Raw genomic sequence first — 27,147 nt, 5'->3', positions numbered from 1 at the left:
AGTTCTGGAACCCAGGTTCCAGACATGGCAGGAATAAGATCACAGGCTGTATTAAAGGTAGGTATAGTTCTTCTGCCTGCATTAAAAAAAAAAAAACCTAGCACAACAAAAACATATACACTACATACACTACATGACTACAGAAAAGCAGCCAAACAGCACTGCATGACCAAAGTGAAAGCACTTGAGCGTTCCACAAGGTCTCGAGGTCACACAGTAGAGTCAGGTGCTTGTTGCTGCATAGCTACCATACCTCTTCATTCAGTATGGCCTGGCACTGCGAGTAGTTGCCCTTCATCGCCCAGGTCCCATTTGAGAGGCATTCCCTGTACACGTTGTCTGCAAAAAAAAGGAGAGATTAGTTTGACAGCTGGCCACCATAAGCACCCTCACTCTGGGAGAGGGACAGCTGAAGGCCACCTGCAATCGTAGCCTTACTTCCCTCTCTTTAACTTCTTTGTTATCTTCAGCCCTCCCCTCGGTTTGCCATATCTTCAAGAAACATCTGTAGTATATCAGCTGAGCCCCATATTTCCTGTTGCTACATTCTGCGCCGTCTATCAAACAGTTCATCGAATGTTATATTCATGTATCTCACCGGCAGCAGCTCTGTAGTGAAGAGTGAGGAGGGTAAATTGGAAAAGCACCGAGCATTCCTCGCATGAGTGCACCCCTGAGAGGAAGTGACCAACCCACCCACTGCTCAAACAATTTTGCCTGCAGTTAGTAGTGGAGGCTTCTGAGCTTGGATTAGGGGAGGGCAAAAAGCATACCTTTAAACTGGCAATTGTTCCGAATTGTTTTTGATTGTTTTGCATGAGTAGCCAGTGTGTCACTTTAGACAATAATCACCCATCTGTAGCTAATTCCCCTTTCACCCAATTGCATCTCATGTGGGACATTTTGATAATCAAGCAAAACAATCAAAATCAGACACAGGACAATTAGCAGTTTAATGGATTTTTTTTTTGCCTTGCTTACATTGAGTCTCTCATTGAAAAGACAATCATCATTTCAGGTGAATGAACTTCCCAGTAGATTACTCTACATGAGATTGCAGAGAAGGATCTCAGATCCTTTATGCTGCAGAGAAAAAAAAGTGAAGGTTTGAAGCATTTTAAAGCATTTATGGTGAAAAAGCCCATCCACGTAGAGCTTTGTGAGGTCTGAGGTGTGCTAAAGCAGGAACAAGCAAAATATGGCAAAACAAAACCAGAAACTAGGCAACTGAATGCAAACCACAGCATGCCTGTATCTGATTTCCTAACAAAGGACATATGTTTCTAACATACTCTGGGAGACCAAGGCAAAGATGCCCCCTGAAAACACAAAGGCAGCTCTAATTACAGTTCTAGTTATATCCACAGAATCATATTAGAAGTAGAAAAATCAGTTACATATTTTTTCATTTGGCTCCTCTTTGCCTTCCCAGCTATGTAAAGTGGTTCCAGTAATACAAAATTGCTCAGTGTATCTCTTGAAGGGACAATGAATTTACTCTGCATGGCGCTGATCTCATCTGAGTCTAGTGCAGCCTAGCCCACCTCTTAAGTATCGCTGAACAGTCCAGCAATGAATCATTTTATTCACTGAACATTCATCTATTAATTATCTATTAATCTATTATTCATCTGTAATTCTGCAAGAGTCAGGCCCCCAAATAGCTAAACCAAAGTGCTGGTCTAGCATATTGAAAGCACAAATCAAATCAAACCAAATGCTTTTCAGGGAATCTGATTTACTTGCAGACATCGTTACCATGTGAAGCGACTAAATTGTGACTGTCTGTAAAGTGGCATGAACTCTGTAAGTCCAAAGGTGTTGCCTTCAGACCTTAAGCAGGCTCCAGGGTAGGTCCACAAAGAACAACTGCCAGCCACTAATCACTTGGCCTTCAGCGAGTCAAACTCAGTGGCTATTAGCAGAAAATTTACGACACATTCATGAAACAGAGTTATGCACAGCAGGTGATTATGCAGCCAACCAAAAGGATTGCCGCTGGTCACAATTAGCGAACACAAAAAGCTATAAATACTGTAACGACTTTGAACTAAGCCCGCAAGTGTCTCACAATCCAAAAAAACAAAAAGGACAAATAATGAGGTGCCATTTTTGAAATATTCCGAGTCAATTTTGCTTTGTGTACGCACAATTCATGAAGTCTTGAATTTGGGCAAAGAGAAGTGGGTTTGAAAGAAAGGGGATGGTGGATCTGGACTTGTACTGTTTTTGGAAGTTGATGTGTTTCCATTATGTGCCAATCTTTTAGCTGGCATTCTCTAACAAGCCATGCCGCTAATCACCCAGTAGACCTGTTCAGAAAACAAAGCTGCCATGATCATGACCTTTCTCCATATAGTCTTTTATGTGCATGTGTTTCCTTCTAGCTACGGTTGTGGCTATGTTATAGAAAGCTGCCATTATTCCCATAATACAATTCTTAACTTTAAAGGCTTATTGCAACTAATCAGGCCTAGTGCGGTTTTTACAGCTTTTTCTCACCCTGTTTGGGTCATAACTGACACACAATCCTTTTGTGAACCTATCTAACTCCAGTATCTATCTCTGGTGCTGGCACTCACAGCAACAAGAGGCTGACATTCATACAGATCAACATGAATAAAAGCTGATGCCACTCTCAATTCATCGTCAATGAGAAGCCCATTAACATGTGACTGGCTACTTCATGGATATTAATCATATCGCCCGCTCAATCACTTAATTCTGTTGTAGAGCGTGTGGATGAGGCCCAGATCAATACCTGTCCGCTATCATAACTATAATTAGATGGTTAAGTCATTCAGACGGCCATAGCTGACCCATTTACACAAAGTATAAACTTCACTTTAGAGAGCTGCAAAGCAGTAAACCATCTCATCAGATGTGTGATTTTTCTAGAACTTTCCAGGCAGGTAGTCTGTGGCATTTTAGGTCTCGTAAAAAGGCTTACATTGCAGGAGAATGTCGTGACGGGGCACTCTCTCTACGACACAGACCCAGGGGTAAAATGGCTTGGCATCCGTGCACTCAGAGGCGATGCATCGAGACTGACCTTGAACACGCCCTGCTCTCATCTCGTCGGCGCTGCGCGCTGGGTTTTGCTCGCCAAGGCCCGCATCGATTTCTAACCCCTTCCTATAATAAACACAATCCCTGCTGGGAATCAGGCCAGGTTGACACTGATGAACACAGCACACTCACAGAGGTAAAGAAGCGGGCCTGGCCAACCCCAGAGCTCTGGGCTTCAGCAATATAGTGATGTGGGAGCACAACGAACCGGTGCAATAAGACAGCAATTCAATAAACGCGCTGCCCACGCATCGGGATTTCTGCTTCACGCTCTCACTCGATAATCTCAGGCATCTGGAGGTGGGTAATTTCTTTGTTTATCTTGCTTGAAAGTATCATGTGTGGGATACAAACCTGCAATTAGAGTAAATTAGAATATTGAATGTATAGGATGTAAACTCTTCCATATATTAAAGTAGATAACTTTTAACTTTTTAAAATGACTTTAGAGTTTTTTTTAACAGTTTATGCATACAGCTGGAAAGTTACTGAAGCAATTTGGGTTCAGTATGTTGCCCAGGGATATGGCTGCAGTTGCTCATCTAGGAGTTGCTTATCAGTTGCTTGTTTATATTGAATGGATGCAGTTATGCTCAATTGTGATGGAAGTTGCTCTGGATAAGAGGGTCTGCTAAATGCATGTAATGTGATCTAATCTAATGTAAACACCCAAGCTCTGGGTAATGAGCCCTGCTCCACTGGTGGTCCTCATTGCCTAATCAACATTCCCTACCCACCTGACCCACCTTATCCTCAGACCTCTGCATCATCTCATAGGCCACAGGTGATGAGCTCATGGAATTTAGAGGTGATTTAACCTGCTGTATGTTAAGCCTTGTCAAAAATCAAGAAAGAAAAAACCAATATTCCCAGCATACCAAGAGAGCAACCAGTGAAGAGTGAGTTGTCCTATTTAGGTTCTTTGGCTTGCTCTAGTTTTGTTTTGTGAGTACAAAAAAACATTCCAGTAAAAAAGGGTTATTATTTTTTTCATTGATTTCCTTTCCTTTTTTAAAGGCATAGGTGCCTTTTTGAGTTCTCCTGTAGCTGACTTTGACTCATTGGCCTTTTGGGAAGATCACACTAAAATGATGCTTTTCAGAAGACCACTCTGTACCTTAACCTCAGCTCCATTCAGCATAATTACATTTTCCTATTCTTATTATTCATGTTACAATAGCATTTTTGGAATTACCATTGTGATATATCATTGTAGTCATAAATAGCAACATTTCTTTCAACTGGGTTAACAGTGGCAGCCGTATGTTATGTATGATTTGTTAAAAACTGCAGTAGTCGAAATAATGTGTTTTATGTTGTATGGTATTCCTGTGGATCAAAAGTCTTGGGAGTCTTGTGGGAGTTAGACTGGCCAAATAGCCACATAAGCCCCACCATGAGAAGCAACAACTTTTGTCTTTTGGAGTATGTCAAGATCTAACACTGTCCAAAACAATTTTTCCATTACTACAAGTGGGCTGTAAACTGCATAATGAGAAAGATTCATCATTCACATTCATTGTGCATCTCATGGAGTGTCCTGGGCAGCAGTGCCACTCAAGTAAAAATGTGGATCAACAGGTGACTTTTCTTCTTTTGTTCTTTCAAACACCAAAATCTGGACTTTCACACATATTTAGGAATGACAGTGCTTTTTGAGACTCTGTTTTATGACTTCTCCTTCTGCATGTTTGCTTTGGACCTCAAGATTTTGTGAAATGTTAACTGTTTTCTAGATGGTTGACAACGGAGCTACTCGTCGCTATGCGTCTTGATGACTTCACAGCCATGTGTCTTGCTTCTATGTGATATATCCAAATTAACCTTTAAAACTGACGTTTTCACTGTGCTGTTGGTTGTTCCTAAAGGTGAAGGTGAAAATTCTGGAATATATGCCAATGCTAAAAATGAAGTAAATACGAATACCATTATTTTACAACGCATAAAAGAGTATTCTTTTCCAACCAAAGAACGTCATAGATGGCTACACCAACCAGCAGGCCTCATTTCTTAATTTGCATGTCATTAAAGATTAATTCTAATGAATTTATAGTTTATTTCAAAGTTCAGAACCAAATGAAGTTTTCCACTTCCCATCCCCAGCTAGTGCCATATACATTATGTTTGCAACAAATTATTTGCATAATTTATATGGATTTCTATAATTTATCAGAAAATCATTTTAATCATGTTATACTTTTACCTGTGTGTAACTATATGACAGGTTGTGCCAACAGTGAATGCACACAGATGCATGTGAGTGCTGTATAATGCGCTGTGCTAAATTTTCCATTTTTAGCACCACATTATTACAAATTAAAATTTAATGAAAGGAGTGCAATTTTTTATGTGCTGCAAAAACATATGATTCATGTGCCACTGATCGTGTGTTATGGATTTTCAAGATTGGCTATTTGGCATAAAACATGAAAATAATGATCATGCTGCTTAGCTCTCTCTAGTCTCGAATCAATGGCTAACACTGCCGTGGCATTGGAGCCTGAAACACAGACAGTCTCTTCATGAGCCTCTCTCCCTCATTTATAATAAACTCTGACCACTGACCTTTGTGTACTCAATATTTTTGAATGGATCAAGATACTTTTTGTGTTTGCAGTGGTTCTGTGCCTCATCCACATGGATGGTCCACCCCTGTTCCTGGGCTGAGATGGAAAAGTGAGAATGGAAACAGCAGATCTTTACTTAAACAAATACACTGCCAAGTCTCCAGACTGTGAGAAATTGTGTTTTCAGGGACTGGGGATGCCAGTTCCCCTCAGCCTATTCTCAAGCAATGCCAATTAAAAAACTGTGAAACATGACACTCTCGGAAATACTCCATGAATATCAAATATGATTTGTGGTCTAAAAAAGCTAGCACAAGACCTAGTGAATAATGAGAATGAGACAAAAAAACAAAAATCCTAATAAAACCTAATAAAAACTGAAATCAATAAACAATGGAACTTCAGCATTTGAAAAATCAATGAACGTCTTCTTTTAGAATATTTTATAGGTGACCTTTATCGGTCACAGGGCTTGGTAAATGCACTGTAAGGTTTTTTGTCATCAATCCCATACAAATTTGTTCATTTTTCCATGGATCACTTTGTACCTGACCCTGAGGCACTCGTTTTAAGGGCATTAGTTTTGTCTGGACTTTAATTTCAGCATCGAATGTCCACTTGATTTCCCTCCCGAGAAAATGGTAAATTTCAATTTTTCTGATGCACTTTTGTGCTGGCTTGGTACAATCTGCAGCTGTGACTGAATTTTTTTATGGAATTTTTTTGGGAACTATTTCTGTAACGTTTTGCAGAGTTGATTTTTTGATCTGTGTGCACTGGGACTGAGGAACACTGGTTCTCCTTTCTCTATGGCAGCTGAACCTACAGCTGTGTGTTTAGGCCCAAATGCCATTTCTTGGCAGATCGCTGATCATCGGACGAATTCTCTCTTTGTTACCCCACTCGCTGAATATTGTCCTGTTAAAATATAGCTAGATCTTGTCTGAAAAGTTTAGCAGCATTGTTCTGATAACCTCATCCTCGGGTACTGTAAGTTATGCCACCATGCAGGCACCTTGTCCTGGACATAGCATAACATGAGGACAGGCACCTGCCAGATGGTAACCTAACATTCTTGTGGTGACACCCCCTGTGCATACCTCTACATCTCTGCCAATGGTTCTACCATCTTCACAAATACTCAGGGCAGCAATGGTCTATAAAAATACAGTTTCAAGTTCAATGGCACAAAATCAACCCATTAAGAATGTTATTATTTTTCTCTGTTTTCCTCTTCAGTGAAAAACAGATATTCTGCAATGTTTTCCCTTTAAAGAGAATTTATATCTTTTCAGTCAAAGTGGTTGGTTACATTGACCTTGCCAACTGAGGCAAGGTCAGTCAGCACTGAGTTCTGACTGAAATCTACAAAATGGAGTGTTTTGATTACTATTAACTCTACTCAACTAAATAGATACTTTTTATGTACTTCTACACAATGTACCTGTACTTGGCCTTCATTTGGAGACACTTCACTTGTGTTCAGAAATGTTAACCGCATTATTGCCATTACTATTACCATCAAGGTGAAAGAAGTCATAGATGATGATCTGTTTTATTGGGTTAACTGGCATGGGCTGTTGTTGGGGAGTGAAAATGTTATGTTACTCTAATCTCGTTTAATTAAAAAAAAAAAAAACTGACAGCAGAATTATGTACATCAATGTCTCAGTTCAGTATATGTAACTGGAGCGTTTTGTACAAGTTTCCTGTAGGAAACTGGCACTTCAAAACTTCAAAATGTACCCCCTGAAATATGTTTAGGACATAACAAGTGCATCAGCCCTGGACTGGAATAACTTTTGTCATGAACTCTTGACTCACAATTAGCTGTAAGTGTGACTTTTCTTCAAAGCAAGCGGAATGTTTAAATTAATATTACTGAACTCACAAAGCAGTATTTTGGAAGATAAAGGGCAACACTCACATTTAATTGTGAGTCAGATTTAATTAAAATTTCAAACAAAGATTGGGGGATATTCAGACAATCCCTATGCAATTACCTAAACCAAGAAAACTTGGTTCTATCTGCTCATACAAAAATCCCTCTTACAACTTTCTTTCCATGTCAGCTGTTCATGGCATCCTTGCTCCATCTCCTTTCTACCTTCTTCCTCCACTTATGACGTTAAGATTTGAGGAGGGGTAAGACAACACCCTTACCCTCATGGCTTGTTAACTGAATCCATGGATAAGATATAGACCCTTACATGACTGATTGTGAAAAGCATCATGCATCCAAGGGAACACTTCCCCTAGGTTCTACTCTCTCATAGAACCAGCACAGGCTCCTCTCAAATGAAGTAATTACATAAATATGTATGCATTAACGAGGACCTTTAATGTGGAAATGCTTCTGCAGTCCTTGCAAGCAGAATGATCTCCAGTTAGCCAGGGCCTTTCAGGACAGCTGTGTGCTTGGAGTGCAAAAGCAAATCAGTCAATAGCAGGCATTTTACCCCCTTCATCCTCTTTCATCTAGTATTTGAAGCAATTGTAATTAGGGGAAGTAAACAGTGGAGAGATAAGGATTGAGAGATGTAATGATAGGCTACCGTATAATTCTCTATCATATGATGCCAACTCTTTTTCCCCCGTCTCAGCTCCTAGTCTCATTTGACAAGGATGGTGATGGCTTTTGCATTTGCCTGGGATGCCTCCATTTCGGTGGCCCTCCGTTCCCAGAGATCAATCTGCATTGGAGGCAGAGGAAGAATACAGACGCTGCTAATCCTGAGACTGCCGACTCTCTGCGTTTTGTGGCCCGTATTATCTTGGATAGAAAGTAGAGGCAGGAGCAGCAGTGAAACGAATGCTGAGTCATTACAGTGGAAAACACTGAATTCATTTCAGCTGATCGTGGCAGATCTGGGTGCAGCTGGAGAGGAGGGGTATGGGAGAGAGTCCAGGACACGGACCATCACCACTTTCCCTCCATCTTTCATGCAAGCTGATTTATGGCAAGACTGATGGCATGCAAAAAAAATACTCCCCGTGTAACATGATTGAGAGGCTAAAAGGACAGGTATTGATGTTGATGAAACGCAAATGATACCTCTGCTCTGCTGCTTTGAGTCAGGGAAATCTCCTGGCTGTGCTCTGGACACTGCAGAAGTCCAGTCAGAAGCTGACTAATACTCCGCAGCTGCTAGTCAATTCCTTGAGGAAGCATCAAGTTCACAGTGAAGAGAATTATGGTCATATCCATCATGGTCATATGGTCATTTAGACTATCAGGCTGCTAGCCACAACAACAGATGAGTTTCCATGGGCAGCCTTCTGTGAAACAGATCAGCATTTTCCTTGTGTTGTCCCATGGAAACATGAAATAAAATTTAGAGCAATATTTCCGTATAAGCTTCGAATCAAACGTAATTCCTTTAACCAGTTCGCTCCCTTTTCAAAAGGTAGCAGGTACGTTTTGTCACGGGAGTGACCAGGACACAAACGCGGACCAAGCGATCTTCAGGTTCAGGGCGTTTATTAAAACGGCAGGCAGAAGGACGGTCAGAGACAGGCAGGGTTCAAAACACAGAGCAGCAGTCCGGGGGCAAAGCCAAAGTCGGGGAATTGGGGCAGACAGGGTCGGGAACCAGGCAGGCGAGAAATCAGGCAATCGAGTCCAGGTGGCAGGCAGAATCGTAGTCAGGATACGGGCAGGAAAGGCGAAAACAGCGAACAGGGGAACAAAACAACGGCAGGGATGAAACAGGTCGAAACACTAAAACAAACTGGCAAACAAGACAGAGACAAGCAGGGTAGATATAGGGCTGGGCTGATGAGGTGATGGGAAGCAGGTGTGCAGGCAGGCAGGTGGAGACAATCAGGTGGGGGGAGACAGGGTGGAGAGCGGGGCAGGGCTAGAACACAAGGAAAACAAAAGCACATGGACAGGGAAAAACAAAAACACAGCAGCTAGGGGGCGGGAGCCCTGACACGTTTTGATAGACACTGTCACATTGCTAAAATGCAGCAGATACAATACACTGAATGATAAAGCAGGGCTGCTACTACTGACATGCAGGTGATACTGTGTCTGAGTTGCCCCTGTTTCACTGGCGCACTTCCCTCTCGGGGTCTCGGGAATAATACTGTACACAGGTTTTAGGAATCTCCTCCCAAGGAGTTCAGATTTTACAAAAGACAGGAGAGCCCTTGCAGGTTTCCTTGTTACCTCTCCTATTATTAAACACAAATATTATAATATAATATAATATCTTTTTAATCTTCAGCAAAGTCCCTAAACACCAAAGACCTCTTGGGAAATGCAGGTATGGTGCATTTGTGTTCAAGAAAGTTTTATCTTTTGCATATGCTTATGGTACTCATATAAAAGATAATAAATGATAAAACTTATGGAAAATATTAGTATGAACGGTATATGATTTTATGATTTACATCCAAGGCTCCCTTCAAGTGGTTTGGGGGAAAAATGCCCCTCAAGTGTACTGTAAAATAGTAAGGTTCACATTCTGCAGCAAAAATTAACCAAAACCTGCTGCTTCCTATATATAATGATAATAAATATATATGATATCAATGGTAACACATAAATACATATTCAACAGGATTCACTATGAATCATGATTGCCTGTTCTATAAAAGGCTATCCTTGGTGGACAGTGGTATGAATGTTAAACTGTCACATTTAGAAAATACTATATAAATATCTGACGTAGGAGGGAAACAAAGAAAACTATGTATAACTGACGGGAAAAGACAGGTAGCCTTAAGTAGAATTGTAAATACTGGAGTAGTATGAAAATTGTCAGTGAAATTTTTTATCAAGGGCCTCTGTGATCTTGTTGTTGAGGAGTATTTTATCAAAATCGTTCCAGGGAGGGGTGAGGGAAACATTTGTGTAATGTTACATAAAGATCTATGTAAGATCTGGCCAAGCTGCAAACAGAAAATTCAAAGCATATCAGGTGGTGCTGTGCACTTGACCTTTTATCTTATGACCTAAAATTCAGCAGGGTTCTGTTGAAAAGAGAGGCCAACATTTGTACTAAGTTCAAAATAAAATGCATACAGAATTCGTTGTTTAAGAGATAAGAGGCCACTTCTTCAGATACACAGAAGAATCATGAAAAATGAAAGGACAGCTGGAAAAACATAGCATCCCTTTCATCTTTGAGCATTATCAAAAAGTCTGGATTGGGCCACTGAAGGGCGCTTGAGGAAAAACAACAAAAGTTTCAGAAAACTAGTCCGCCGTCAAGCAACAAACTCTTCAGATAATCAGATAATCCACTTTCTGGTCTTCAATGCACTGTATGCAAGACAAAGGTTACTTACATGGGGATGAGAAAGGGTTGTTTGCAAATAACATATCTTCATGGGAAATACATTTTCTTGCAACATACTTTCCTTTGTCAATCCATTGTCACTCTTTGTGATACCTACAACTAAGGGCTATTCTACACCAGTACATTTATCTTCAGAAGAGTGGCCAATCGCCAGTAGCTATTACCCAGAGTCTCAAGATGGCCAAGGAGGTAAGCTGCCAAAGAAGAACAATGGACTCTGTAAACTATTACAACCACATAAACTCAGCCTCTTTCGTAGGTTTTCCCAAAACATTATTCTTCTTTTTTTATCAAATCAAGATGGTGGAACAGTATTCTGCCCCCTTTCCTCTCCAATATGACCCCTGGCAATGGACTATGGCCATCTTACTTCTCAATCCCGACAAGTCACACAATGTGCTCAACATCACAGTCCAGTCTTTGCCCTTATAGGGATTGAAGCTGCCAAACCAATGTGGACACCAGCAGTTCTCAGAATGTGGACAGGAGCGGTGTGTGTTTGGCCCTGCTGGCAGTGTTCAGAGAACACAGAGACCCAGCTCTCCGCTAAAAAACAGAGTCAGAGCACTCTGCACATCCTGTCAACCACTCCCCCTCATTTTCCAAGGACTGCCTGGGTTGCTATTAAACCTGCCACAGAAAACAGGAGCTCACCAATAAAATCGACCACAGCAGAATGGAGCTGGTATACTCATGGGATCACTTATCGCTGCTGCCAAAAGCCTCCCAGCAGTGTAATCTCTTTGTTTAAATTATTTCTTAGTGTAAAAGCACTTGGTTAAAGGCCTCCAGGTTCTGTGAGGAAATCAAGGATGAAGGAAAGTGTTTGGCTGTACAGATAATTCACAAATAAGGGATATTTACTTGCGGTGTCCAGCTAAGCACTTTCACTGAGGTAGATGTTTAAGTATTTATTGAGTTTAATTTCAAGCTCCAAGTAGACACACATATTGGGGGATAATTGCATGGTAAACGATTGATGTATTTATCCGTGAAAAATCACCACCAAAACACTTTCCCTTGATTTTATTCATAGTACCCTAGGTGCCTCTTAAAGCTTTTCCACGGGATGCTAATATATTATTATTTGTACTTGTTTTCATTTATTCATCAGTCATAAATTTTGTGTTTTTATACCCTTCATAACTGCTAATGCATTCAGCTGTCCTTAGATCACTTCTGCCACTTATCATGTTTCACAGATGTTCCTAAGAGCAGATCATTTTTATTGATGCAAAAATTGTTTCAATCATATTGACAAATAATCATGTACAGAATTATATACTGATAATTATCATTCACAGCTCACATGGTAAGTTTGACACTATGTCCTTGCATCAATCATAATGTCATTAATAAACTCTCCAGACCTTTGAATTTGTCTGAGTAGAACTGACCTCCCCATAAAAATTGATGAATTGTTAAATTTTCTTCATACTCTCTGGTTCTACATATAAGGATAAAACAAATAAAAAATATACAATGCCAATCCAAATGTTATATTTAAGCTAAATCACTGCTGTAGGTACCTATATGCCATACTTGTCTGCTGACAGCTTAGAAAATGAGGATGTGAATATACAAAAAAAAGTTCTATTACAATTTCTGCTCTGATTTACAAAACCCACCTTCACTGCTAGCAGCGGGAGAATTTATCTGAAACTCTGAAGTGGCCCTGTGGTGATTCTGTTTCACTCCTACTCAACACACACACACATACACACATACAAACACATGCACGCACGCATGCACACACAAGCAAGCACGCACATACGCACTCATGCGCGCACGCACGCACACACTCCTTAATTGCACTTCTCTCTGCCAATATGTCCACTGACAGAGGGAGAGGTTCAGACAGAGAAACAAAGACAGAAATACAAAGAGAGACAATGTGCCCTCCTGCATCCCAAAGAACAGCACCGCACTGTCATTCCATTGAAAGAAACCTTTTGAAGAATCAAGCTGTGATAGGCTGATTTGCACCAGCGGTCACTGATCCGGTACATGAGCAGAAGCGCACAAGACTGCTCAATGATAAGCCACAGGGCAGCTGTAGTTAGTGGCCAGATAAGGCATCACCCCCCTGCTGTGAGATACTCAGGTAAAGTTTCGTGCTCATGCCTCAGTGAGGGACTGGACAGCTCCATCCAGTGGAGGAGGCTGGAACTACACTGAAGGGGATGTGCAAGAGAGGGATGGAGGAGCCACGCCCAGCTTTTGGCACAACATGCTATGCAATTTGAGCTTCACTCTGTGCTTGTAATAAAAGTCAAGGTAAAAGCTGCTCACGTCAGAGCAGCATGCAGGACAGCTTTGTTTCCAAACACTGAGCTTTCAAATGCATGTACTCGGGGATAGCCTCAGTCCTTCAGGTGACACTGTGCAGTTGTACCGGAAAGCTGTATTATATAATTAAAACAACTGCTACAACTTCTTCCTAGCTCCCTCTTTCCCTTTCTCTCTCTGTCCCTCATGGCATCTGACTAAAAAAGAAACTCCTGAAGCCTCACCCCCTGCTGATTAGCTTTTATGTTGCCTCTAAGGGTAAGAGAATAATTTTCCAGTTTTCATAATTAGCTATAGGGTTTCCATTTCCCACCCTCTGTAAGTGCATTATATTCAGTACTTCGTGACAACTGTAAAAGTACTCTACCCTAAATAAATGATTTTATTGATTTACAGATTTAAACAACAGAGTTCTGGCTCTGGCTCATCTCCCATCCCGCACTCGGACAGCTGTGCCCAGGGCCAATGTTCCTGCCACTTACTTGTAGTGTTGTACCGCACTCCGTAGAAGAACTCCGGACAGGGACGCGTCACCACCTCTCCCGCGCGGCTCCGGGGCCAGCAGGTTCCTATCCCGTCTATCGACATGTTGCAGAAGAGACCTGCGGAACAGAATTGGCCCTCATCACCACCATGGGCTAATTTAGTGCAGCCTGTCTGTTAATGACTGCAAGGAGGGGCGGCACAGAAACTCAGGCTTGAGAGTGAGGATGCCATTCATATCTATGATGTCTTCACCCACGCAGCAGCTCATGAGGTCTTGCCAAATGAAACCACTTCAGAATTCATCACAGATAGTGTCAAAAGGATAAAATGTATCAGAAATATGCAAATGTTTGCATGACACGATCAAAAATAGGCTTCACTGATGACATCCAGAATACATTCTGATTGTAAGCAAGGCTGGTTCCATATAGCACAGGACTTTGCTCTGTGTTATCATCAGAACAAAATCTATAAAGTCCCCTTTAGATATGGCCCGAATTGAAACTGAAAACTGGAACTGAAAACAGTGAGACCCAAATTGGACAAATCAATGCAATTGATATGCCACCAATTCAATACATCTTAAGTTTGAAGCAAGCTGATAAAAATATCCATGAGATGTTTGCAAAACAAAAAAAAAATCAATGGTTATTACAATGATACAGGGGCAGAGTAAAATGAAGGCACTGAATGAAGGCTGAATGGTGAAGACTGTATGCAGCAGAGGGATTGTGGGCGTACTGTTTACAGGTATGTCAGGAGATGATGGAAGATCAGAGACTGCAGTTCTTCTAATGAAAATTAAACCGGTAGTGTTGATTAAAAATACCTCTGATTAGAGATTTTTCTCCATGTGCTTGTGAGATTTTCTGGGTTTCTGTGATGCCATTGAAAAGGTCACAGGGACATGTCTGAACCTGCCTAGGTCCCGTCACTGTGCCATCAGAAATCCATTAGTTAGCGCCCCTCTAAATTCCACCACACACCTTCCAAAGTACCCTTAACCAGACTGGACTGGTTGACCTGTCACTCAGGTGATCATGGTCTGCCCAAAGAGTAAAGTGAGGAATGGGGTCCTATAAAGGCCCATGCCATACTCTATATCTCAGTTTTTTGCAACCACAGTAGCCATAAGCTGTGGGGTAACTGTTTGGACAATCAACCGTGTGCATACATTCAACTGAACACACACACCCACACAAACACCTACACGCTGCACATTTACACAGCAGGATTTTGTCAACTGTTGTGGTGATAGGGGCAATAAACCTATTTCCTTGGATACCCTGTGCATCTGTGCACTTTCTGCATGCTCCCAGAGCAACCATACAGAAGCAGTTCCAGTGTCCCCTTAGGGAGTCAACAGGGGAGGAGAGCAGAATCTCAAAAACAGACATTTTGCTATTAAAAAGGCTTCATGAGAAAGACAAACAGTTCAGAATGAGGTTGTTGCTACATAAAAATCACAGACCCACCAGACTGTGTCCACTGGCATTGCGTCCTACTGTATGTGAAATGGACCCATCAAAAAAAAAAAAAAACAATCTGAATTTGATCAATGCACATCAACAGGGCACAGGGTGACTGAGCTGCTCTCATGCAATCGTGTGAGCCATTTGGCTGGCCGAGAGAACATAGCTGCTGGCAGCCCCGGCATCTCCACCACAGCTGAGTGGGTAGAACCTTTTCTGGCCGCTGTTCAGCAGCCGTGAAGCCGCTGGACACATGCTATGACAGACAGCGAGGCTTTGTCAGGTGGGTTAAGTGAGTTGCCACGGTCACAGGCTCGTCATCAAACGAGAGGCACAGCTCAGCCTCGGGGGAAAAGGGTTTCAATCCACAGATAAACAAGATTGGTTCACAGAGCAAGGTTTATTTTTATTCCTTTCCCTCTATGCCTTTTCCGTGTTTTCTATTTATTCTTGCATCTGTGAGCACAATTTTATCTTTTTCTTTTTTTTTGTGCGAAGATCAGCAGAATAATGGGTGGACTGTCAAGAATTAAAAAGCAGTGATTATTGCTGAAGAATACCATTTGAACAATGGTGGAGCGGTCAAGCTAGAAAGTGACAGTGACAAATATATATACTTTAAATGTGTGTAGACAAATATCACAACCATAAGAGGTGTGCCAATTTACATACAACTGACACGTAATAAGTTGTGCTGTCCATGTACTGAGACAACTTACAAATCTACAGAGATCCCATACAAAAACTAATATTGAGAATATATTTTAGGAGAATATATATTTTTACCTCAGTCAACATAAATTGAAAATATACTGAAATATTGAAGTGAAAATATATAACATTGAAAATACGTAAATTATTGCCATTTGGTATACCTTAATATATTTCTGCTTTGAATTAATATATTTTAAATGTATTTGCAATATATTTTTGGACTGAACAATATATTACAACATATTTCATTTTCGTATGGGATAAAAATTAAACGAGACTTAATTAAACAAGGATGAAAAGTGATTAAACATAAAAATATGTGACTTATGTGTTGTTCCGTCGCACTATCAATGGCCACACAATGGATCTTTCAAGAAATAATACTTGCTGCAAAGGTTACGTATCTGTCTTGAAATTTGTTTTTGTAGATTTTCTGTATTAATAAAATGGTCATTCCACCAAAAGACCACAATTTGACATTTTCTTTTTATCTTCACAACTGGTTTTAAACATGTTTCAATGTCTCCAGTTCATACAGGTAACCGCAATCTGGGGCACATCTTCAAAGGGTTGACACCACTCTGCATTGAACTCTCTTTTGAGAATTGGCTTTTTAGATGTTATTGATAGATCCTTGCTTTTGGGCATTGAGACCTGAAGAGTGTACCTGGCAGAGTTGGGAAATCAATTTCACATTGATTCATACGCCCCCAAATTGGAGCGGTGTGGAGACACAAGCACAAAGTAACAAATCCTTTAAAGTCTTAAGCATAAGAAACTTGATTCCAAATGGCATTTTTGACTCCACAGGCATGTTGGTACCTACCTGTGATATTGCTTGAAGTTGTGGTCAGATTCCATGATGCCAAAGAGCGCACTGAAAGTTAAAATATAATAAACAGATCAATTGCATTGTCACTTATTTTCAAAGTCTTCCATTTAAATGCACACAGATATTTGAATTAGAAAATATACGCTTAATTTGTTCACTTGTCCAGTGCATACATTATCAGTTGTACCATTTCAGCAGAAAACATAGTTGCCAGTTTCAATCTCTACTCCTAAGCTATAAAATAAACAGTATTAATAAATCAACATAAAGATACACCATGAAAATAACAGTGAATTTAAAAAGAAAATGCATATATGACTCAATTCTCCAATGTATTGCAATTTTTCAGTTGTTCTGTGTGGCAGACTCCCTTTTATGGAGTTATTTTCATTCCTATGGGCTTTGATGTATACCTGAATTATTCAAGAGCCCCCTTAGATAGGCAAGACTCCCGCTGAGCAGGGCTCATGTGTGATAGACCGTATCTAGTCAGTGTGGGAACTGTCATTGTGGTACCCTTCTATGAATCAGCTCAAAATTAAATTTCACGGTGGTATACTCCTTCTCTAAGATGGAGATCAAACAATGTGGCAACATCCATGTGTACGGAAATGAGATCCAGTTTTTTTTTTAAATAGATCAGCATAGCTATTTTTAACAAAGTCAACAGCAGTCCTCCGTGAATAAACAGACCTGCCTTTCATGCTGATGCCATTGAACCCAAAAGGCAACCTGATTCTGCTCATTACCACCGAGAAACACGTTTGTGTTCAATTTCTCAGCTAAATCGGATAACAGCATCCACCGCGCTGACTCTGATGATGGACAGTCCCCTAATTCCTCCACCTTCAATGACAAGACAGCTAGTATCCAGAGACTGGGAGGTCTGTGTGAGTCTTGTAGGGGGGCAGGAGCTCCGTGCTGCACTGAACAGTAGTGAACAGTCAGACTGCTGGAGGCAATCATTTTGAGCCTTTGTATATACCGGACTATCCGGAGCTGTATCCAGCACACCAGTCGCAACCACAGTCCTGGTGTCACTTGCTATCTCTGAGATCCTGAGTCACAGGAAGTTCACTGAAAGAACCCCGCAGTGATGAAGTCACAGAAGACATGTGAGGCAATGCCCTCAGGGATACAAAGTGTGTTTGTATGGTGGAGGGGGTCCAAATGAGCAAAATTTTTTGGTTTGTGTGACAGTGCTGGACCCTTTAATAGATTAATAGGCTCTGCCAACAGAGACCATTAAGCAGATCTGAAGGCAGGCAAGTGGGTATAGTTCAGAGAGGGAAAAAAATGAATCACCTAATTAACTGTCCCTTTCCTCTATATGCCACAGAAAGGCCCCCAGGGTGGCTCTGTGAAACAAAAAAAAAATAGCGTGTAGGTGGATGTACCAAGCCAACATAAATCAGCCTTGAAGAACTGTAAATAAATAAATAAATAAATCGGCATCTAGTTACTTTCTATGGGCTTCGTTCCATGCACTCACAATGTATGTACAATGCATGTATGTATGTCTGAATGATATTATAATGAAAACGGTAATCTTAAGGCGAAGTATTGACCACAACCTTCCCCCACCCCCAGCCATCCCTTCAGCTTCAGTTTGCTTTTAAGACAACCTGGTTGCCCTAGACAAACAGAACCCTCAGAAAGACAAAAATGGCCACAAGCTAATCTCTCACTGAGAAGCTGGCGCAACAGCAAATATGCTCCTTTTTGCGCCGGTAATAACCTCAGCAATTCAGTGACAGTCTCTCCTGAGCTGGCTGTTGAAATCTTGCATTGCGATTCCCTCCTGGTCTGATCTTCCCCCCACATTAATCAATAATGATATGCGGAAATGCACACTTGAAAGAAAGATCATGAAGTGTCACAGTCTAATCAACTAACAGCATGGGAAGTACATTACTAAATGGTATACTGTACCAAACAAAATTAGTAAAATGAAATTAACACAGGTTATGAAAAACACAGATGTCTTTCATTGCACTCGCCCAAATTAATGAGCACATATTAATGAGCATTTCTTATGGCTATGCTTTTCCCCAACACTCTTCTAGGTCGTGCTGGTCTGCTCAAATCGGCAAAGTCATTAACCACAGGTTAAGTTACACTTAAGAATGCGTAAATCAGTTGCTAATTGACAAGTAGCTCAAAACTAGATTTGCCCTTGGTCAATAACTCAGTGCATTAGTCTCCCCTGCAAGAGCACATCATCGGCTATTAACAACAGTGACCAGTAAGATAATCATATGCTATCCATCTTCTATGCCATGTTAAAAAATATGGTGATCTGTAGATTTTTTTTTCACAGTGGATAAAGAGTGCTTCCAAAATTAGTACCAGTTTTTGTGCAAGCTTTAATTCCTGCCCTGTTCATGCTTTATTTAAATACTTTCACCCCCCCCCCCCCCCCCCCAGAAGATACACTGATCAAGAATATTTGTAATAGCTAATTTTCTTCTTGAAGATTTTATTCGATGCCTTGTTTTTAAACTGCACTGTATATTTTCTTGAATTCTTATTAATTACATAGCTTATTACTACTCAGTATTACTTACATTATTTTCTGGGAATTAACATATGTGATCTATTATTTATGTCTTAAAATGTATTCTTCCTTTGAATTGCATATGACCTAAATACAATCCCTGGCAAGAGGGAGGGGTAGACCCACTGATGCTGCATGGTTCCACACAGAACGCTACGTGCTAGTTATAGGAATGTGTTCTGTTGTTGGTACCCAAAGTTCAGACTATATCCTTTGAAAACCCATTACTGTACGGTCCATCCTGCTCCTTTTGTGTCTGATCACTGAGCCCTAATGGGGCGCCTTAACTTTTTTTCAGAAATACACTTCAAGATTTTAGCTAGTATTCCTAGAGTATACCTGGAGACACACATACACACAAATGAATTTAAGGAATAATACATGTACATTATATATTTTATATATTATTTTATTAGTATATATTATGAATATAGAGCACAATGTTAACACCCCCAAAACCAGAGTTTTGAAAAAAAAATAATTAAAAATGTAGCTGCCCAGCCCAACCCCAGAGTTCCATATGCACTAATTGCATTTGAAAAAGGAATGCTTCATAACATCCATTTTAAAACTGAGATTGGGCAGTGTTTGCTCCCTCATTTGTACGTTCTGCTGCAATGGTAAGGACGCAGACATTGATTTACACGCTATTAAAGGAGGTGTTAATCACAGCTTGATCTTTGCACTTCCTAATCGCAGTATTAATGGGCACACATTTTGGAAAGCCCATTGCTAGAGAGGGACTATACTTAACAAATGCAGTGCTGCCTCAAGTGTAAATTAGAGAGCTATCTATGTTGAATGAATATGCACACCGCATAGATGCAAGGCATTAAACAGGGTAATGTGTAGCTCCATTAGAAACTGAAAGCTGAGAGGTGCAATCAATAAGGCCTTTAAAAAATGGCAATATAATCTAAGGATTCGCAAGGTCTAGGCCAATATGAGAGGCCTTGTTTTGGCTAGTCACTAATGAAGCCGCATAGCACAGCGATTATCAAGCCTTACTTCTAACAAGGAGGTTGAAGGTCTGAATCCAGGGTGTGTCATGGCTGTTGTGCCCTTCAGCAAATTGCCTCAATGAACATCCAAAGAATAGTCTTCTAAATGTAGAGTACGGACATCAGCCTGGACAAGGGTGTTGGCTCAGCAAACAAAATAATGCAATTGCAAAACAGATTTTTTTTATATTCAACTGCTGATTATTTGCGTTTTTAACTATAATAATATAGTTAATATAAGCTATACTGTATGTGGGAGTTGGATTTAGTGGGGACAGATTTGTCATATGGTGAAAACAACTAATTAAAAAAAAGCCCATTGTGCATTGTAGAATATTGTACATAGTATGAGTATGAAAAAAAGCTTTAAACAGTTTTATAGTTCTTTCAGATAATGCCAGCGTTTGTTTAAAATATTTTGTCTTTATTTATCAGTAGTGTTCTTTGAAAGGGTATTCGTAGCATGCACAGTGACATTTTTGGTGATGTGATGTGAAATGCCCTAACTTAAAATGTTATACTTGACAGTGGTTTCCTCCATGGAGAGCGGTGGAAAAGGCTTGGGTTTGACTGGCGCACTGCTTCTGTCTGTCTTGGAGCGCCACAAAGTCCGAAGGGAGTACCAAGAAAAGGACAAAGAAGCCTGAACAGCAGGCCCCGAGACAGAGGACTTGACCTGATGGACAAGGGCACTGAGAGCCACCGGTGGAGCTTGGCAGCTTCAGACACAGCCTGCGGTGTGAGTGGTGCACAAGGCTCAGAGAGAAGCTTTAGGAAAACTCCCCCTAATTATGATTTATACTTTAACAAACAAAGAAATAAACAGCAAAATAAGCCAAATGAATTTAACATGCTGCTGAAATTCAGTTTCTTTCACAGTAACCTTCACTTAAATAAGACAAAACATTTGAAACTACTCACCAAATTGTGTTCTTTTTGTGTTTTTTAAATTCCGATCCATTTGCTTTTTTGAGGTTATATCAAAAATAACTTGACACAAACAGATTATTAATTTCCTGATCACCAAGCTACATAATACTGTGATGTTTGTATATATATATATATATATATATGTGTGTATATATATACGTGTGTGTGTGTGTCAGGGTCAGTTCCATTTCAATTCAGTCAATTCAAGACATTTAAAAATTGACGATTGAAAAATCCTCCTAGAAAATGATAGGCGATTTTCAAATCCCTGAATTGACTGAATTGGACTGGAATTGACCCCAACTCTGTTATAAATATAATATTTCTTTAGTAATTAAAAAATGCTTAGCTGTAACTGTAATGTAGTAAAGCATGAACCACCAGTAGCATGAATCTTCCAGTAGTATCAGCAAGCTTTCAAAATGAAGTATTGCCCTTTAAAAAGAAGCAGATTTCATGCAGAAGTCTACTCGTCAGCAGAGATCTGTAAATCCTCTTACTTTTTTTTGGTTTAAGGCTCAAGAGGAATTATAGGAAACCCCTGTGGACATAAGCACTCATCTAAAGATTTTATTTTCTTTTACATCTACTCTAAGGAGTTCTTCCTTTTTTAAATTATTTTCCTCTTACATGTACTCCAAGGAGTCCCTCTGTCTCTATGACTAATTGTTAAAGGTAATGTAGCAGTATTTATATAAAATTTTCTGACATGTACGCCTCTCTTCACAACTGCCCTCTGGCATGAATTAAAGCACAGGTCCCTCTGCTGGCTACATGTGTTTATTTGCCTTTTTAAACACACTGGCAATAAAACACTGGAATAAACATATATACTTGGAATTTGATTAATACAATTTGAAAACTGACAACAGAAGTACACAGACTACTACAAGTAAAAATAAAAGAACTCTGTAAGTACTGTAATCAGAACTGTAAATAGCCATATTTGTGATGCTGTGGTTTCCCACATTTATTTACCAAGATACAGATGGGAAATGTGTCTTACATTATACAAGTATACTACAAGAAACAGTACAACACATGACCAAAAACTCAAAAACAGCCATTCTCTACATCTTCTTGTGCACAATTAATTATTATCAAAGCTGGCATTACTCTCAAGCATCTGTTCTTGACAGTGCACTTAAAAGCGTGGTGGCCCTTTTGTTCAACAAAGCAGATAATGTCATTCTGCACTGTGCTACTTGTGAGATTTCTCCAAGTACAGACAGGTTCCAATTAAGTGCAGTTTAGTAAAGAGAGCAAATGATGACCACAATGTACAAGTACAGTGGGTACCACCGGGCAGGGCGAACACCACACATGTTACCGCGTGTGTGTCTTTGTACTTTACAGGATCCACCACAATGGTCTGCCCTACAGTTCAAGAACAAAGAGGCTGATAAATCAAATCACTTTTTTAACAAAAGAACAGTCACGGTATATTAGTTCATGGACTAAATGGTTGCCTGGAGACACCAGGCTCTATTGTCTGTAAGCTAGTTTAACTTACATGAACATTTAAGGAAGCTCAGGAAATCCTATGGCTAATATCCCTTCCGGTATAGACGGTATGTTCTGCCATGCCCATTCAGTTTTATTAACCCTGTTTCCTGTAGTCCCACTGGGACGGCTGTGGGTCCTCACTTCCTGGGGCGAGGAAGTTATAAATAAGCGTTTAGTATAACAATAATAAATAGGTATAATTCTTGCTTGACTTGAAGTACTTGACTTTATCTGAGTAATAACTTTGGTGATGCTTTATTGTGCAGTCCTTTTAAAGTCACTCAAGAATAAATTGCTGTACCCCTTGTGTTATAGATCCATTACAGGATGAACTACAGCAAGATGAAAAGGGAGATAATTACATGTAGGCTCATCAAAATCTTCAGAGAAGAACCACTTAAAGCATGTGTAAATGACACCCTGGAGTTAATTTTCAGCCATCACCCAGGAATCCTCTTAAGTGCTACAACGAAAGTGGTTTTGCCCACACTCTGGGCCCAATGTGTCAAATGTACAGTCTAACATGCAAACAGAGTTTCTGATATTTTTGACAACAGTTTACAATGCATGATGTCATAGAAATCTGTTGAAGACTAGAAGGTGGTCTGGACCATAGGTATGGTGTCATTAATATGTGCTGAACTGGTATTTTTAAACGCACAACACAAATTGTTTCATTGCCCTGAAAAACTAGCCAGAAGAAAAGGCAGTTTAAGTATGGCACAACGGTATATGTAATTGGCCACAAAAAAGGGCATTTATTCTCAAACAGTGTTAACTAATGTAAACACATCACACTGGTGTTTTATATGAACAACCATAAAGTCATGAAACAAATGAACAGATATGTCTCAGATATGCACTGGATGTCTAATAGAGAACATTTAAATAAACTGCATTTATTTGTTTATTCTTTCCACAACATGGAGCAAACATGATGTTACTGGAATTATTCCCAAAAAGTAAAATATTGGTATTATTCCAAAAAGTAAAATATACAGAACAAACATAATAATAATAATAATATTTGAGGAATTTGCTGGGGTGATAATAATGCCCAACTACATTTCTAATGATAGCTAGAATTTTTTTTTGACAATACATCTGGAAAGCAAATAATGAAAGCAAAAGTATTGATAAACTTTATTTAGGGAGGTGTAGCTTGTCTGCTGTACACCTGTCACACCTGCTCCCCGTCAGCCAGCTCAGCCACGCCCAGCTCAGCCTGGCTCAACCACTCCCATTCAAGCACACCTGTAACCCATTCATCATCAAGCCCTGGCTATTTAAGGACTCAGTTCAGTTTGCCTCATTGTGAGGTATTGTTCTTGTGTGACTTTACTGAGCCTGCTCTCTGCCATTTGTTTGTGCGATTCCTGTGTTTTGACCTCTTGCCTGTTCACTGGACCTTGCTTGTGTTTTTTGGATTCTGGATTGGTGCGCTTCTGATTCCTGTTGCTGACCTGTTTTGTCCCCGACCACGTTCTTGAATTCTGTCATTAAAACCCTGTAACCGCATCTGGATCCCAGTCTGTTTCATTACAACACCTGGTTTACTCAGCATTAATTGTTCGTGAAGAGAAAAGGGACCCGGCTTGCTGCACACTTTCCGTGTTTGACAGTACCTTACTCCTTACTTGGATTTGTGTGCGAGTCGTAAAATACACGTGCTTTCATTTTACGAACGCCACTGACATTTGCTTCTGTGTTTATGCCATGAAAATCTGCCTCTTGGATCCCAATTGGCTGTATATACTAACAAATGCACATGCATTAATGCACAGAGAGCCCTTTGTGATGTGAATAACAGGGACAGTGAACAATGAGAAGATGCCTGTAAACATAATGTAAAATGAAAGAAAATATCCATGATTATTTAAAGCATGCATTAGCTGCTCTCGAAACATGTAAACTGCCATTGTGTGTCTGGTTTTGGTGCTTTTTGTAAAGCCTCAAGTGATGCACTTTTTCTTGAACTATTTCCCATTTGAAAGAACACTGGTTTGAAAATGGACAGACACAAACAGGATTTAATTTAGTGTGTATCACTAGTGATATGGATTAGACAATGTTTCCTTTGCTTGGTTGCATATCTGAAAGGGTTTTGATTGCCTATTTCCCTCGAGAGCTTTTGAAATATGAATGATAGATTTTTTCTTTGTTTCAAAGAGGGACTGAAAACATTTCTTTCATGAAAGTTCATTGGAAATCATTTTCGGCCAAACCTAAGAATATTGCAGCTCCTCCTTGTGAAAAGTGACACAGAACACTAAAGGAGTGCATATTTGTCTGTATGCACACACACACACACACACACACACACACACACACACACACACACACTTACTGTATTGGAATACGTATTTATAGCTGAATTGCATATTCCCCTATATGTAAATAAGTTGTATGCTGTGGGTTGAAATTAATGAGTTAATGCTTAATGTGTTAGGGCACTGCCCATGTTAACTAAATATTATACCAAGCGCTCTGTAATATGAATAAAATTCACTTCAACAACACAAATAAAGCATGCATCAAAGCAGTCTTTAAACGGGAAAGCAAAAAGTGTAGTGCACAATTTGAGTACCTGACAATAAGCTGAAAATGTCCAAAAAAGCAAATAACCTTTTAATTAAACAGCCTTTTTGTGTTAGCATCTCACAAACGTGCAGTCACATGGAAAAGTGTGAAGAAAGTTGTGAAATTTTTAAGGGGTTGATTATTTTTGTGTCATATATGATGATACATATTTGTTTGCGGTGGATATATGTGTCAGATGTCAAAAGCATGACTATAACAGAATACCTGGGGAATATACAGTTAAACTACTATAAGCCTTTATACATTTATCTGTATTTTGTATATTCAGTATATGTATGCATTCTGTTTATATCTATACAGTATACTGTTCATCTATCTAGCTTTCTGTATTTACATTAATATTTACATGCATTTTTTTTCAGATGCATTCTTTAATTTCCATGCTTACTTACAATAACTGCCAAAACTGACAAACAGCTAAGCAATCCCATTTCAGTAAACTGTTATTTGAGAAGCACAGAGTGAACAGATGCTTGTGTAGTTTTTTTCAGTGTTTGCTGACATTTTATTACCTTTCATTACCATATCTGTTTGCTAACCATGCAGTGCACAATAGCCATGCAGCGTATGCACACCGCTGGGCTCCCTGCAGATCTGCAGCTGCTTCGAGAGAGAGCTGCGGTGGTTGCCAAGAGAGGCATCGCACTCCTAGCGACAGGAGAACAAATAGCGTCGGTCTAGCAGGGCCAAGCCCCCCAGCAGCGGAGGCAGCGGGACCCAGCGCAGGGGCAGCTGGAGTGTGGCTGTGCTGGCAGGACATGACAAAGCGTGGGACAGGGCGGCAGCTGAGCGGAGCGCTGTGATCCCCGCCGCAGGTCCAGCCAGCCGAGGTGCGCTCCCTCTACACCCCCGTAACTCTACACAGCACACATCCAGGCACTCTAAGCCATCAAGGCTTCCCGTCTCGACAAGTCCAATAAGCACAGGGGTGACTCTCACCTGATGTCTAATATTGGATTCTATTTTTCTTTTTCAAAAAAAAAAAAAAAGAGTCAACAACTAATAGCTGGGTGCAACTTCTTAAAAAACCTTCTGCCCCTGATCATTAGATTAAACACCTTTCCGCATAGAAGTGGCTTGTTGAATTGTGCTCAACACCTGGAATTTAAGCTCCTTGAATTTTCTGGGAAAGACTCTGTCGACCAGGATCGCATTAGCAACTCATGAGACCGGGAATTTAATTTATAGTTTGAAATTCAAGCCTTTCCTACAATGGGGCTCTTTTCCAAGGTGTGTTAACAGCATGTAGCGAAAGAGGCCAATAGGAGCTTGGCCAGCTCTTCAGGTCTCAGATTTGATATTTAAACACAGAGGTAATCCAATCATTACAAACCAACAGCACATTTAGCTGTGCGCTCTAGAGGAAAAGAATGTGAAAACATCTTGCACAGAAATCCGAGTGGAGCTATTCATACTCGTGTTCATTTTTTTGTTTCACAAAAGGCAAGAATCCTGTCAATGTGAAAATGGGTGACAGGGAATACTGTGAATGTTTGCTTTCTCTCCACTCCATGCAAGTAATGTGTCATTAAGCTGTGTTAATCAAAAGCGGCAGTCCTTGAAACCTCAAGAACAGACAGTTTTGAAGGCATTTTGAGTGCAATTATGTGACAGTGTATGGTCACGGCCAGCTCTGCTCACATCCCTATGCACCGGGGCATGCTGATATACTGTGTAACTGTGTCATAAAATCAGAGCCTTTTACCAACTACCCACATTCCTATTACAGTGTAGTAAAACGGCATCTCAGCCCAGGCATTCTTCAGGATATTTCTGGCATGTTTTCATCAAAGGCTGGCAAACTGATCCTCCCT

At 40.2% G+C, this 27,147-nt stretch overlaps 1 protein-coding gene across 1 annotated transcript in view; it reads right to left on the bottom strand.

Annotated features, from left to right (window-relative positions):
- Positions 1-27,147, bottom strand: part of crhr1 (corticotropin releasing hormone receptor 1) — a 95,538-nt gene that overhangs the window by 44,421 nt on the left and 23,970 nt on the right. The window contains exons 3-5 of the mRNA XM_036552160.1: positions 16,733-16,783; positions 13,717-13,836; positions 254-339 (exon numbers count right to left, since the gene is read on the bottom strand). Coding sequence (XP_036408053.1) covers positions 254-339; positions 13,717-13,836; positions 16,733-16,783 — 257 coding nt within the window. The remainder of the gene's footprint in view (positions 1-253; positions 340-13,716; positions 13,837-16,732; positions 16,784-27,147) is intronic.

Source organism: Megalops cyprinoides, chromosome 19 (genome assembly GCF_013368585.1).
Source record: "Megalops cyprinoides isolate fMegCyp1 chromosome 19, fMegCyp1.pri, whole genome shotgun sequence".
In the NCBI taxonomy this organism is placed as follows: domain Eukaryota; kingdom Metazoa; phylum Chordata; class Actinopteri; order Elopiformes; family Megalopidae; genus Megalops; species Megalops cyprinoides.
The sequence above is the reverse complement of the archived record's forward strand: the minus strand, read 5'-3'. Positions and strand labels throughout refer to the sequence as shown.